Source organism: Elaeis guineensis, chromosome 16 (genome assembly GCF_000442705.2).
Source record: "Elaeis guineensis isolate ETL-2024a chromosome 16, EG11, whole genome shotgun sequence".
In the NCBI taxonomy this organism is placed as follows: domain Eukaryota; kingdom Viridiplantae; phylum Streptophyta; class Magnoliopsida; order Arecales; family Arecaceae; genus Elaeis; species Elaeis guineensis.
The window spans coordinates 42,837,710-42,852,906 of NC_026008.2; the positions used below are offsets into that span (position 1 = coordinate 42,837,710).

The 15,197-nt window shown below is 34.7% G+C and overlaps 1 protein-coding gene across 3 annotated transcripts in view; it reads left to right on the plus strand.

Moving 5' to 3' along the window:
* The window catches only part of LOC105059018 (putative threonine aspartase), a 15,262-nt gene extending 914 nt beyond the window's left edge, over positions 1-14,348 (plus strand). The window contains exons 2-11 of one of the 3 annotated variants that reach the window (XM_010942140.4): positions 967-1,017; positions 2,737-2,857; positions 3,005-3,089; positions 4,156-4,237; positions 4,390-4,528; positions 7,125-7,297; positions 10,203-10,366; positions 12,037-12,157; positions 12,233-12,334; positions 14,061-14,348. In XM_010942140.4, coding sequence (XP_010940442.1) covers positions 967-1,017; positions 2,737-2,857; positions 3,005-3,089; positions 4,156-4,237; positions 4,390-4,528; positions 7,125-7,297; positions 10,203-10,366; positions 12,037-12,157; positions 12,233-12,334; positions 14,061-14,153 — 1,131 coding nt within the window. In that variant the 3' untranslated portion in view covers positions 14,154-14,348. Of the gene's footprint in view, positions 1-966; positions 1,018-2,736; positions 2,858-3,004; positions 3,090-4,155; positions 4,238-4,389; positions 4,529-7,124; positions 7,298-10,202; positions 10,367-12,017; positions 12,158-12,232; positions 12,339-14,060 lie in introns of those variants that run through there. The other 2 variants (XR_002166192.3, XM_010942141.4) reach the window with 2 other exon arrangements.
* The last annotated feature ends 849 nt before the right edge of the window (positions 14,349-15,197 follow it).

Below are 15,197 nucleotides of genomic sequence, written 5' to 3' on the forward strand. Positions count from 1 at the left end.
TCAACTTGCAGCTCTCAATTGCTTCTTTGCATTAACAGTGTCACTTTATTCATTAAGGGAACTTATATTTCTGAGGCAGAAAATTTTGTAAGATCGACCAGGAACATTATAGAACAAAAAGACCAAAGCTCTTCAGTGATTGATGTGCGCTTGGAATTCCTGGTTCTTTTTTAAAATGTATTTTTTTAAAAAAATCTCCATGGAGCCTTCATACCCTTCTGTTTTCTGGTTGATATTATGATTTAAAACTATTATCTTCTTGCAGCAGTTGAATGCTTGCCCTATTTGACTATCGATGCCTTCCCCTCCTTATTTTATACCATTTAAATTCATAATTTATATTTTGAGCGTGTGCTGGTAATTTAGTCTAATTGACTCTATCTGGATTTGTTACATCATTTTAATTTTGACCCAAGTTACTTACGATCTCTAAAATCACTGAACCATGGATACATTGGTGCAACGAAATGTGGAAATGCTGTGCTTTGTATTTTTTTGCACATACAGTAGTGTATTAAGCATGTTGATTTGTGCTTTTTTCATTTAAATGCTGTCATATTTCGCAATTCATTGTACCTGTAATGCTGTAGATTTAAGGTTGGTTTTCTTGGGTCTTCCATTGTTCAAATGTGTCTTTTGTGCTTCTATTAGTATTTCATTTTAGGCCACCATGTGTTATTCATTTATTCAACAGCCTATCTGCTTTGTTTTTCAGAATAATATATTAATCATGTTAATAACTAGCATTCTGCATATAAAAGGTCCAACTATTCATGCTTATTTTTTTACCATCATCTAACTAGTTAATTGTTGCGGTTCTGTGTATCGGCTGTTGACTTCCATAATGCAGTTCTACATCAACTGATTTAGAAAGTAAATTTTGTCACTCTATTAAGTTTCATAAAGCAGCATGGTGCTTATGCATTTGTTTAAAGTTCACTAACTGATGATCTCGTATTCTTTAAGGATGATGGTGGATGCTTAGATGCTGTTTCAGCTGCCATTCAAGTGTTGGAGGTTAGTAATGATGGCTGTTAATGTGAACCCAGACTTATCTATCATTAGCTCTGATTGGGAATAATATATTTTCCCCTTAGACATATTATATCTTCTAAATGTGATTAGTCTTGGATACTTTGTCCCACAAATATGTTTTCTGAATAGTTGAGAGATTATCAAAATGCTTGCTATTTGCTGATCTGAATTTCAGATCTCTTTATGCTTCAAAGTTTACTCTCTGTTGATATCCAACTGAAATTAGAGCACCAAAACTTGTCATGCTGTTTATGGCAGACTTATAAGTCCTCTATTCGTTCCTGTCCAGGGTCTATAGCCGCCATTAATGAAAACTACATACCTAGTAACAGATCATGAGTCATATAAAGAATTTAGAGACAAACCTTTTTTGTCTTTTGTATTAAAGATTATCAAGTGAGGATGAGCCTTGGTGCAGGGTAAGGTTGCTCCATCGTGACTTGGAGGTCATGGGTTCGAAGTATGGAAATAGCCTCTATGCATTGAGGGATAAGGCTACATACATTTGACCATCCTTAGATCTTGTAATGGGGGGAGCCTCGTGCATTTAGCCCCCCTTTTATTAAAGATAATCAAGTCTCACTTTGGGAAACAGATTTAATGACAATTGGTGCCAAATAGAAAGACAAAATGCAAGAAATGGCTAACAAAGTTTCCCTTATGGTATCACAAAGTAAGATTAAAGACAAAAGCTAGATTTCACATGCCATTCTTGAGGTCTAAATGGTCTCCAAGAAGTGACATTTCTGATTATACAATTAACAATTACTTTGGCCACATATTCCTTATAATTTTCCACCAAATGTTCATGTTTAAGTGTTCATCAAGTTGACTGCAAATTTTTCCGTATGATATTCTCTCAGTGATTTTCGGCCATCTTGGCTTCTCCACTCCTATGTTTTGCAGATTCCATCTTTAATGAGATTTACATTTAATTATAAACATCTTGCTAAGATGTGATGAATTCCCTTGACACTATTTTCCACTTGATTTTTCTTTTCCATTACCTTGCAGATAGTGCTTTGTGTAATTCATTCATTTGGAATTCTGAATATTTATATTTCAGTGATCTTACTATTTTTTTTACTATTGGATTTGTGTCGTCAAACTTATGTTCTAGCCATGAGTTTGAGATCCTTGAGAGAATCTCTTTTGTTTGTCTTTTTTTCGTTTTCTGCAATGAGGACTTTGTGCATTTGTTTATTTAATCATTCATTTGTTACCACTGGATGGCCATCAATACTTAAATTTGAAGGATTGAAACTGTAGTTCACATTTTGACATGCCATATTTGTATTTTTACCAACTTAACGTGTTCTTGGTGCTGTTGTTGTTGATGATGCTATTGTTATCATCTTCTGTTGTTGCTATTACTGTTATCTGCTTTTATCAATGGAAAAGATTGGTGTAACATTATTAAGGCTGGTTGAATCACATAACAACTTGCCAATCCACGACTGCTTCATGCGTATGGATACTTTTGATTTTATTATTGTGTCTGTCTAATAGGAGAGCAGTTGGACCAAGGAAGTTGTAATGTTTTTATTTATCTGCTCATTGAATATCCCGCCATCAGCCATCTTATGGCTGATTTGTGCTGGCCAAAACTGTTTTGAATTTGGTCAAAATTACTTTGGTTTAATTTTACTCTCGAATTCTAGAAATAATGTATTCTTTAACAGCATGTTGTTCTGGCTGTAGGATGATCCAATCACAAATGCAGGTCAAGGTTCAAATTTGACAGAGTCGGGCCATGTCGAATGCGATGCAAGTATCATGGATGGTTGTTCTGGAGCATTTGGAGCTGTTGGAGCTGTACGAGGTACTTCTAAATGAATGCTTAGCATATAGTTTGGATGCAGGTTAATAGCTCAAATGATTTGTAGGGATGTTTAATATTCAAGTATATTACATAAAAAGTTGTCATATTTCAATAACACTAACTAAACCTTTTATTATTGTAGACCAGGTGTACGAAATGCCATCCAAATTGCTGCACACTTGGCCAAAGAGCAAATAGCAGGATCTTCCCTGCTTGGTCGAATACCTCCACTGTAATTACAACCATTTTAAGTTGAGCAGAAATTACATATCTTATAAGTTTTTTTCTCTTACTTGAGTGCTTATCAGTTCATTGTTATATTCAAGAGATCTTTCTTTCCAATTTTGTTGGCATGGTGATGCATGTGAAGCCAATGAAGCTTTATGTCTTGGTCAGTCATGACAATTTTTCAGCATATGTTTTTATTCTGTTAGTAATGCATGTAGTCAAGGATTTTCTGTTGGTTCATGCCATGTTTTTTATATCATACCTTTAGTTGGCACAGTTGCTAACATGTCACAATTGGTCTGCTTAGTTTGGACCCCTTCCAAATCGGGCTTCTTAGATTAGTCCGGATCTAGACATATCTGGAGATGGATCCTTTGATAGCATTCAATCTCGATCTAAGCCTGCTGAGGATAAATTGGATCTATATTCTGAAATCCAACTTTATATTAACAAGCAACAACATCTGACCTGGTGAAGCATAGTAGCATGAATGTAGTAATACTAAGCTATTATCATAATTTTATAGAGGTTAGGTATTTGGTCCTGAAATGTAAGCTCTCATGATCTTATCAGTTTCTATGTCCTAGAATGTAAGCTTGTATGATCATATTAGTTTCTATGTTCAAGAATGAATTTGAAAAGGTGAACAGAGGCTGGTAAGCTTAGCTTTCAACAATATTCTAGAAATGATATATAGATATTACTCATTTATGAGTACTTATAACTACCATGCTTCCTTCATTGGATACATACCTAATCTTTATGCATGAGTCTGCACTTGAATGTTTGCGGTTGGAAGGCAGATTGCAGGCTTGACTCTGACCCAACATTGATTCGAAAATGGGTTGGGTTGGGCCTAGATTTTAGGCCCACACTGGATAAGGGTGGATTTGGTGGATATAGCTACCGCTTTGTAACTGTCTTTTTTCTTATGATAAGACATGCTCTTGAGGATGTTCACACTTGTGGTGATGATAGATATTACTGCTCATTCACACTTGTGTGTTACTTATTTTGATATTTCCATGATTTTTTACTTCAAATGACATTATCTTCTTCTTCTTCTTTAGGTTCTTGGTTGGTGAAGGTGCTCGTGAATGGGGAAAATCCAAGGGCATCATCATGCCAGCCACTGTTTCAGAAATAGAAGAAGTAAAACTTTCTTTTGTTATCCTCTTCTTCATCTCAAAATATCAGTGAAATTGATGTCAATAAAAGATTCTGCTGATTCATTTCATTGAATATACTTGTTTTTATATTCTTTTTTGGTTTCACTTACTATTTCTTAATGCATTCTAAAACAGTGGCTGGTGACAGAGAGGGCTAAAACACAATGGATGAAATATAAAGCGATGCTTGCTGATGCTAAGGGATGGAGTGAATCTTCTACTGCACAGACTACATCTACCTCTGGATCATCTGCAGTGTCATTGGAGAAACCAGGTCTTCTTTTAGCCCTACAATATCTACAAACGTTGATTTTGAAAATAAAGAATTATTGCAGCTTTTCATTCGAGGAAAGAAGTAAAAGATTTGGTGTTACATCTTGCAAAATATCATCTGAACCTTGTCTCTACTTCCATTTCTTAATAAGAAAGAAGACAACTTATCAGTATATGTAGATTGCATGTGTTAAATGATTGTAATATGCATATATTCATATATCCAAATGTTCCCAACCACCAAGCAGGGGTATGTCTCCATATGCTAGTCAGCTGTTTCACTGGCTGTGGCTGTATGCCATGTGCTGATCAAGTGTTCCACCCTCTACACCTATTTTAAGAAAGAAAGGTGGAAAACAAACTTGACATTCATTCGACAAAATAACCAGTTCAATACATTTAAATTTGTTAATCTTATGTCGCTGACAAACCTTACATTTATCATCACCTCTATTTCTTAGTGATATTTAAATTCTTTAGGAAATTGTTTCTGATAATCCATCCAGATATATGGCACAAATTCATGTGAAACGTTTTACCATCTTTAAATTTGGGAATTTTACCCATAATAATTAGTAAATAATCTAAAGTTAGCACTCTAAACTTAAATTGTAAATGAACCCTTCATATTTTGATAATTGAAAACATTAATATGCAATTGCCTGCTTATTATAAGAAATGTATTAGAAATGTATTATTCCTACTCAAATTTTGGGATTAAAGGTACTTGGATTGTATTTATGTAGAAAGAAGGTTCTAGCTATTCTCACTGGAATATTTTTGGCTTAGAATTGATCAAATCCATATTCTTCTTGTTTTGCACATGAGTGCCATATGTGTGTGATTCTTGTAAAATTTATCTTGATGATTCTCCATGTGGTCATGAATTCAGCTCCTTTTTGTTCTTTTCTTTAGTCATTTTTCTTGTCTGCCTATTAGACCCTCTTTTTCTTGAAGTTTGATCGCAAATTGGATGATATTATAGATGGAGATCTTTTCTGTTGGATTGCATTACATGCCTACATACACATCTAAGTACTTAAGAATTAAAAACAGATGGGCAACCGTGTTTAGCTATCAATGTAAACCTAGAAGCAGACATACCTTGGGACTGCTGGGCCCTGAAGTGCTGATATTGATGAGTTTGATAATTCATAATGTTAGGCAAAAACTTTCATATTCGGTATTTCAGAACCTACATAAATAAATATTGATGCTTGTATCCACACACCTAATAGGCTAATATGGTATATGATTGCCATTTGTTGTCTGCTATCAAGAAAAAATTGCAGTTTACATCAACTAAAGGAAAAATGTTATATAAATTTTGTTGCATATCATGTTTGGATCTATAGATGTGGTTAATCATTGTTGTGCTGTTTCTTTTGTATCACACAGACACACACCCACACACCCACCCACCCAAATAAATATAGATAGATAGATAAATATATATATATATAGAGAGAGAGAGAGAGAATGCTCCTGAGAGCATTTGCTCCAAATTCTTTCCAATTAAAATTATGGAGGGCCTTTCAAATCATCACCATTGATCATAATCTATGGCATTTAAATTGGCTAGAAACTAAAATCATGAATTTTTGCGGTCTTTTATTCATGTATCAAATGAAATCAAACTTAACAATTTTAATGGCATGATATTATGTTTTGGTTTGCCATACAGCTTAGCAACATCCAAATTAGCTGAAATCTGATCTGCGTATGTTTTAAGGTATTTGGATCAAGATCAATAATTTGGAATTGCAAATTATGTAGTTTATATTATAGTTTTACTGATTAGCTATATTTCTACTGTTGTTTTTTTTGCCATCTTGATGCATAAGCAAGAAAGCTTCAAAATAAATGAAGTCAAATGTGTGCAAAAGCATTCTAATACATTTTTTACATTAACTTGTTGTAACAGGAGTTAACGATTTTAAAGTAAATCATAGGCCATTGAAATTGAATCAAAACATTGAATATGATTTACACCACAAACACCTAGAAACTAAAATTTATATATTTTGGCAGTCTCTAACCAATGTATTAAATCGGTATAAAAAGTGAGCGGTATCAAGTGCACTAGCATGGTAAAATATATGATAGGTTACATAAATTTAAAAGCTACTTTATGGATCACGATCTACATATTTTAAAACATGGATAGATTTAAATTCACTGGTTTTGATGATTAATCATAGTAAAATGTAGTGTCATGTTGTCAAAACCTTCTATTTAGACACCGACTTGATGATTTATAGCCCATCAAAACATGTGAATTTTGGTTTCTCTCTCTCTCTCTCTCTCTCTCTCTCTCTCTCTCTCTCTTGTAGTTTTGGTTATGTTCAATGGTTTGGATCTTGAATTTAGATAATCCATCTTTTATTTTGAGTAATTAACTCCTTTTTCAAATAGTTAACATGAAGTGTGTAGTCCAGCCAATATGTATGTAATCATGTGTATATGTATGCATGCAATGTCATGAATGTCAAGTGTCATCTTACAGTAGCGTTATATAAAATGTAGACTTCAGTGAGTGCTATCTGCAGAATGATCTGCTGATCTTGTTCTCTTTTGATTATTCATTTCCATTTTAGCGATAGAAGCTCAACGTTTAATTGGTGGAAAGAAGAATAAAGCTTCGCATGGACAACCATCTGCGAAAGATGATATCAAAGAAGATTGCATTATGGATACTGTGGGAGTAATCTGTATTGATAGCTCTGGTCGTGTAGCATCAGGGGCATCAAGTGGTGGTATTGCATTGAAGGTGATAGTTGTGTAATCAACATGTACATTTTATTTGAAGTCCATTCTCTTTCTACTTTACATTCTACGAATGCCAAATTTTGCAAATAGGTCAAACCTAAGGTGCTGTTTGATAGGGGATGATATTTCACAGCATCCTAGTGATGTGAGTCAGGTGGTGTGATCACTTTGTTTGGCGTTACAAAATTCCATCTAGTGATGAAGGATCCAGTGATAAATTTGATGATAGCATCACTATGTTGTGCAGTGATGCTATCACCACACATACCCCAGGTGATAGCATATCGCTGGATATTGGTGATGTACTGAAGTTATTTTAGGATAAAAATGTCCCTAGTCAGTAAATTGGGGAGAAAAGAAAAATCCTCCTTGTCTCTTTCTTTTCTTTGACTTTCACCTTCAGTAACACCCCCTATTGAAGATGTCTATTGTATCTTGATTAGCAGGTTGGTAAATTGGCATGAATGCCCTTTATTTATCTACTATATGCCTATTTTATTTTTATTGGCAAGTTTAGTTAAATGGCATGGATGTCTTTTATTTATTTATTGGATGCTTATTTTATTTGTATAGACAAATATGATTAATTGGCATGGATGGATCATGCTAAACCTTTCATGCTTTTCTTTTTCTCATTTAGTTTTGATGGGCTAAATCATTCCTAATGGGTAGCCCTAACATTGATGGTCAAAATTGGCTTAGCCTAGCCAAGCCCACTTATATATAATATTATTATAATATCATTTTAATAGTCTAATCAAAATAGATACATAATATAATAATAATAATAATAAATATTATTATTACTATTAGTAGTACATGTTTTTGTGAGTTGTGAATGAAAATGTTTAATCAAGTCGTAGAGTAATTATTACGTACTATTTATGGTATTTTATACATTATCATTATCACTACTTAGTGATATACCAGATACAGTGAAGTTCTATTCTCAGTGATGTACCAAATACAGTGATCATACGTCACCCCAGTGCTCACATCACCCTGATGATCACATTATCTCAGTGATCACATTACTGGTGATATATCAAACATCACCTAAATTCAAATAAAATGTGAAGTCCGACTAATAAAAATTGAAATGTGGAGATTCAAACTGTAGAAGAGCCCCAGAATCCTTTCCCAGATCCAAACTGGATTTAGAACATAAGACCAAACTTCAAAATCTTAATTGTGTTTCAGTCACTATTTCAGTTTCAAACAAGGTTTTTTTTTTTTTTCGTTGATTCTTTTATCTGGACAAGGGATTTCTGTTTTCAATAATGTGATAAAGAGATTTCCTAGCCTTCACTCATTTGCCTTTGTGAATTTAATGCTTTATAAATTTATTGGGTCTCTAGGATGGTTGGTTTCCTCCCTCCTATTCCCTCAAGAAAAACAAGTTGGACCTTTGTCATGTAGTGTTTTATTAGCTCTGTTTGCATGCGTTGATACGGAAAGTTGGGTCTTTTATACAAGACACAGGCCTGGTCGTAAGGATTCTGTTATAATTTTCCAAATCCAGGTTAATTTGTTTGCCGATTCTTTTTGGTTGAGTTGTTGAATATTAGTTTAGTTCTTGATCAGAATTTTTTGCAATTTTTAAAAACGTGCTATATCTTAAAGGATATAATATTTCATGTGATTCATCCATATTCTGTTGCCACTCTGTAAGTTGATGCTGGCAAGGTGAGTGGCCATCACCTGCACCATTAATTTTATATGAACACAATGTGTGCATGGGTTTTTGTGCTCTAGACCAATGAGCATTGTTGAACGTGCTAAGTATTCATCTGAATTTTTTAGCGCAATTATGTTGCTTGTAATGACACCTTGACTATGTTATAATGACCTTTTGTTACCTATAACCCAAACATCTAATTGATAGTTCTTTCTTTTTTTGAAGGAACTCATTGATAGTTCTTTCAGCTAAATCATAAGTTTGAACTTGGGTCCTGCATTAAAGTTACAAAGAACTGGATGACAAAGTGTGCAGTCAGTTGTAACTAGATTCTAGAGGCAACCTTGCAGCTTGGTTTTTGAGCAGTTTTATAAGGATCATATTGTCAATTGCTTTCTGAATTTAAGTTTTTTGAGCATGTGCTTGTGCTGCATGTAAGTTGGCATGCAGGTGGGAATGCAGGCAGGTGTGTGTGGGGTTGTAAGCCTTTGAAAAATGGCAATTAAGAGGATTTAACTAAGCTTCAATTTAACTATGGCTGAAAAGTGCATCAGAAAGGAATGCAACTCCTTGTATAAAACTGTCATCATTGCTCTTCATCTAAATTCTTTCCAAGGGAGGGTCGTACGCTGTTGCATGAGCTTAAACTGCAAAAGATAAAGTAAGTCTTCCTACTTGTCATGGAAGGCCCATTTCTTGCCAAAAGTTGCCTCCATCGGGATAAACACCAAGTCTTAGATAGTTGACATCAGAACAACAGGCTGCAGAAGCACGCTAAATCACTCAGGGCCTTCTTGATTTATTTGATCTATGCCAGATAGATGATCTATCTTGTATTGGAAAAGACTTGTAATGATGATGATGATGATGATGAAGCAGTGGAACTTTAAAACATCAAACAGACAATATCTAGACAATAGATTACTGTATTTGTTAGATGATGATGATAGTTATGAGCAAGCAGTGGAGCTTTAAACATCAAATGGACAACATCTGGCAACATATTACTGTATTTGTTAGATATATGTTTTTTACTTCTTCATTATCTTCAAAAGGTTCTAATTTATGAGACTGTATGTATCTATAAAACATAGTATTTCTACCATTATATTATTGCTTTAAACTCTGTTAGTTCGATGGCTTGATTCATTATGTAAGGCCTGACTAAAGTAAAATTATTTTGTTTTATATTTAACTTGCAGATGTTAAAATTCTTAAGTTCTTGCAGGTTGATGGACGGGTTGGATTGGCAGCAATGTATGGTTCAGGTTGCTGGGCTTCATCCAGAGATCCCTATGGAGCTCCATTCATAGTTGGTTGCTGTGCAACCGGTGCTGGGGAGTACTTAATAAAAGGATTCGCAGCACGTGAATGCTGTGTGTCATCATCATTGTATGCTCTGTACTTTAACTTGATCAGCATATGATATTTTTATTTAATTAATTCATCGTTAAATTTTATATGTTAGTTGTGTGTTTTAGTTTGATTTTTTGGCTTATAGTTTGGACCTTAAATATGACTACAATTTTTTATGTTGAACCTTGCTTCCTTCCCTCTTTATTTTAGTACTTCCTAATTTTATATGAATCTTGGAGAACAGCTCGTTGTTTCATAATCTTCAAACTCTGTAACAAAGATGGTAGGTTTCCTATCCATCAACACGTCTCCAGGTTCGGCGGCAGGTTCCTCTTTAATGTAGTTGCCTGGCCCGGTAATTCACATACATTCAAAGGGGTGAAGGAAATCAGAGCAGGCTGTAAAATGTTTATGAAGTTTGACGAATGATTCTGTGATCCATGAAGCTCCTATATAGATGAGATAAGTCTTGTTGGTGAAGGTTAAGTTTGGTAGCATTTGTACTATATCTCTAAGTAAAATGGAGAGAGAGAGAGATTGTGTGTGTTTGAATAACAGCCATGCAATCATGGGCTATTATTACATTAGCCCATTTTTATATGTATAACACTGCTGTATAACATTATAATGGCCTTTATATTGCATTTTGCTCGTGGATTAAAATAATAGTAGCTAGTATAATGGCCATTATAAATTTTGGTGGGTCCATTATGTTATACATATTAATAACATGTATTTAATTAATGATCATGATCATTATTTTGTTGCTATCGCATTGTAATGGCCGTTATATATGTAATAATATCTTTTTTAGAATTCAAATTGTCATTTCAAGTTTTCCTAAAAAAAGGTGCAACCTGAAAAATATTTTTTAAAATCGAATGAGTAGTATTTTGAAAATTAATGTCGTTAGTGCCCATTATTTTCTCTTATAATACTGTTATATAATTATTATTTAGTTTTAATACTTAAAAAACTTTAAATCACATAAGAATGCTTTCAAGAAAAATCACAATGGAATGGAGCCTGATCCTTTTTGGCTCACACTCAAGAGGTCCAGATACTAGTTGCACGATATTCTGAGCACATGGTCCCACATATTGTGTAGCATCCGCACGGTCATGGTCTGTATTGCAATGCATGGGCAGCCATGATCCATGTCTGGAACTCCAGTTCAAACGTGGATGGGAGTGGAACTGAACTTATTTGGCGGGTGAGGCGTGTTGCAAGGAGGAGTAGAAAATGTAAAAGTGATTCGAGGCAGGGGTTATGTGGGAATGAACTATATAACCAACCCCACTGGACTATTTGGCTTCCCAGCTATAATCTGCATGGATATCACATAAATTGAAGGGAGTTGTCTTTAATATGCTGGTGGGCCGACTGATACAGTGACTAGGTTGTAGCTTTAGATTCCAACAACAATCAAACCATAATCCATTTTGGAGGTATATCATAATTCCCCAAAATCCTGAGATTTAAAGATTGATCAGCCTGCTTAATCCTCCTATTTCTCCCATTCTCCACCACCTCCCAGCTGAATCAAAGACTTAAAGCTATATATCCCACTAGCTGAGTACCTGATAGAGGTGATTATCTTGTATGTTATCATATTGACATTGATAGCTAATATAATTCATTTTCAATCGCCACAATTTTTTTTTTTAATAAGTAGTTCTACATTTAGGTTTTCTTCGTCTGTTCAGATCACAGTCAGGTCCTGCTTCTGCATGTACAAAACTTCTGCGTTCTGTTGTTCAGAATAGCAATCAGAAGTCCCATGATACAGGTGCTGGGGTGTTACTAGTGCAGGCTGACACTCTGAAGGTGTTGCTGTTACTCTATGCAGTTATGTTTCTTGTATAATATAAGAATCTTCATTCATGATTCATTTTCTAACAGGTTACTCAAAGCTCTCCACCAGAAGCAGTTGAGCTCGTTGCTGCCTACTGCTCTTCATCCTTTGGCATAGGCTATTTTGGGAACTCCATGGATTGTCCAAAGGTACTCATTCTTTACATATAAATAACATGTCTCAATCTTTGATTATACGAAGGTGTCATCTATAGCATGGATCTGGATTATTTCAACAGTATCCACAAGTGATAAGGCTTCCCTTATTTGTTTGCTTTAGTTGTCTTGTTGACCTTTTGCAGACATTTGCCGTCCAATATTATAGTCTTCCCTTTGTTGACTTAGAGAGCTTCTTGATACTAACTCATATAGTCCATTCTTTGGAAAACGTAATCCAAGAGAAATGCCATGGGATTGACTAGCATGGAAGAATCCTTCTTTAACTTTGTTTAGTTATTCACAAAATTTATTCTAGTATTTTTTTTTTCAGTCTATATTCCAGAATTTAAAATCTGATTCTTTGTTTTTGCTCATACTAGCCTTCTAATTTTAAATGGAGGTCATTTTGGTCCAAAAACAAGGGTAAAGTTTGGTTGATATCAGAATTCATGATCCATACAGTCCGAAAGATCCAAGTCAGATAAAGGTTTAACACAACTTGTAATTGTGCTGAACAAGTTTTCCTTCTATTCTTCAACATTTTCAGTCCCCTAGTTCCTCATGTGCATTATATCATTTTACTCTTGTTGCTCCATATGTAGCTTTGGCAAACCTTGCTTCAGTATTTCTTGCTTATGATAGATAATCTTTGATAAGATTGGGTTGGAAGGACTTGGCTGATTGGCCAAATTATTTGGTTAACCTTAAAACAACCACTTGAGAAATTTGTAATGATAATTCCAGTATTTGCCAGTCTTGTTTGATGGGTTCTCATGCACATTGAGATGATATTTGACAAACAGAAGAAGTTCAAAAATTCAGGTAGTCCTCTTCACAAATAAGAGTCCAATCAATCGGCAGATAAAATGTTAAAAGGAGATTGCGGATGCCTCTGTGCAGACCAAATTACTATGTTGTATTGCCATTTTTTTTTTGCTGTACTTGTTTTTAGGAGCTCACTGTGATCATTGCACACATTGTCATTAATGTATGATTGGATGGACATTTATATGTAAGTTTTTCAAGATTCTAAAACATAGACATCATATGCCCGTCCACCATTATTTTTTCCTCATTTTCTTTAATAAATTGTCTTTTAGGATGCAAAATTCATGTTAATGGACTAATCAATGTTTTTTTATTGGGTAGCCTACTAGTTTCTCTATAGGAGATACATTATGTAGTCCAAGGAAACCTCAAATTATGTCGTCCAAGGAAAACTTCAAATATTTTCCCTACAGTAGAAGTTTTTCAGCTCGTCGGTCATGCTTGAATTATGCAAAAGATGTCATAATCTTTCCTTATAATTTTCTTGGCCTTCAGTATGATCTAGCTAATGTTTAAGAGATAATTGCTTCATGATATGCACTCAGTCTTGATTGATGCCTCACCTTCATGTATGTTTTTCTTAGTTCACTTGACACTTATTATCCAAATTTTATTGGCTTGGTTTTATTCATTTGTAAATGTTCCACTTTTTCAAAATGCTTGTGTGTCTGTGTTATGGATCATAGCGGTCTTCGTTTAGTGAGGTGACCTTATTGAGTTTTAATCCGGTTCTAGATTGAATTTGTCCTTGCTCTCATGAGATAAAATTAAAATTCATTTGATACTTCAAAAATAATGTGCATTTTGGGAATATCAGTTATATTAAATATGTAATGGGCCCTTTCATGTTTATCTGATATTATCATCTAATGCGCCATGCTTTATACAGGTATCAATACTTAGAGGTGCAGGGTATAGGAACAGCAACGACATCAATCATTTTGGTGCACGCGTTGTTCTCAATTCTTTTAAATCCTCATGAAAGCAAGATGCAGTAATATTTAGATTAGTTTGTATTTAGCTTTCTCCATTCATTAAACAGAAATATTTATGTCATGTAATACCTCTGCTGTCATATGTCACTGGAGAGAATCTTCGTGGTATCTAGTTGAACCGTAATTCCATGTGTAGTCTTGTGCTACTATTTTTTTCTTCAGGCATTGCGATGTTATTGTTCTGTCCTTTCTAGATAAGATGATTACTAATTTCCACTTCCTCATCGATGAGGTCTTCATGTTGTTTTATTTCTCAAATCGATTGCACAGAGTATCGGTCTTAAGCCTGTCTTTATGTTCGTATTCATAATCCGAGTATTGACACACATAAAGTACTTTAGTAGATGATAAAGGGTGGTTAAGTGTTGTCGTCAGTTGACTATGGACATCTGATTTCCCACTGGAGCTAATGTTTTGTCTGTATGGGTTGAGAGGAGGATTTTATGAGCACCAATACAGGGGTACTACATCTTTTGTCCAACCAAACGTAGGAAAAAAGGTAGCCGGAGGATTTTATGAGCACCAATACAGGGGTACTACATCTTTTGTCCAACCAAACGTAGGAAAAAAGGTAGCCGATCTTGGATATCCTTTTGGGTGCTAAATTGGGTTCTGCAATTGAGATATGGAGATCAATGTTCCTGTAATTGTGTCAGAATACCATTTTGGATGGAATATGATGAGAACAAGGCTTCTCTTTGATGTCAAAGAAATGGTATTCCGTGTTACACGGATAATGGAAGATGGTTCTGCCAGATGGTGGTAGGTTTAATCGTTTAGATGGTTTTATGGGGGCGTGAAGAATGTTTGCATGTGGTAATTGTACTACAGATGGAACCAGATTTGAATGTTAAATAAGTTGAATATTTGGGGAGCCTGCTAAACTCTGGAATGGGCTTCATATGCAATGGTTATGGTGGCTTTAGGAGGGAATAGTGTCGTTCGTATTGATCTCGCCGAGGCGCATTCGTCGTACGTCTCGGAATGAGAACATACTGCTCCTTTGATCCTTAAGAATGAGCAACGACGAT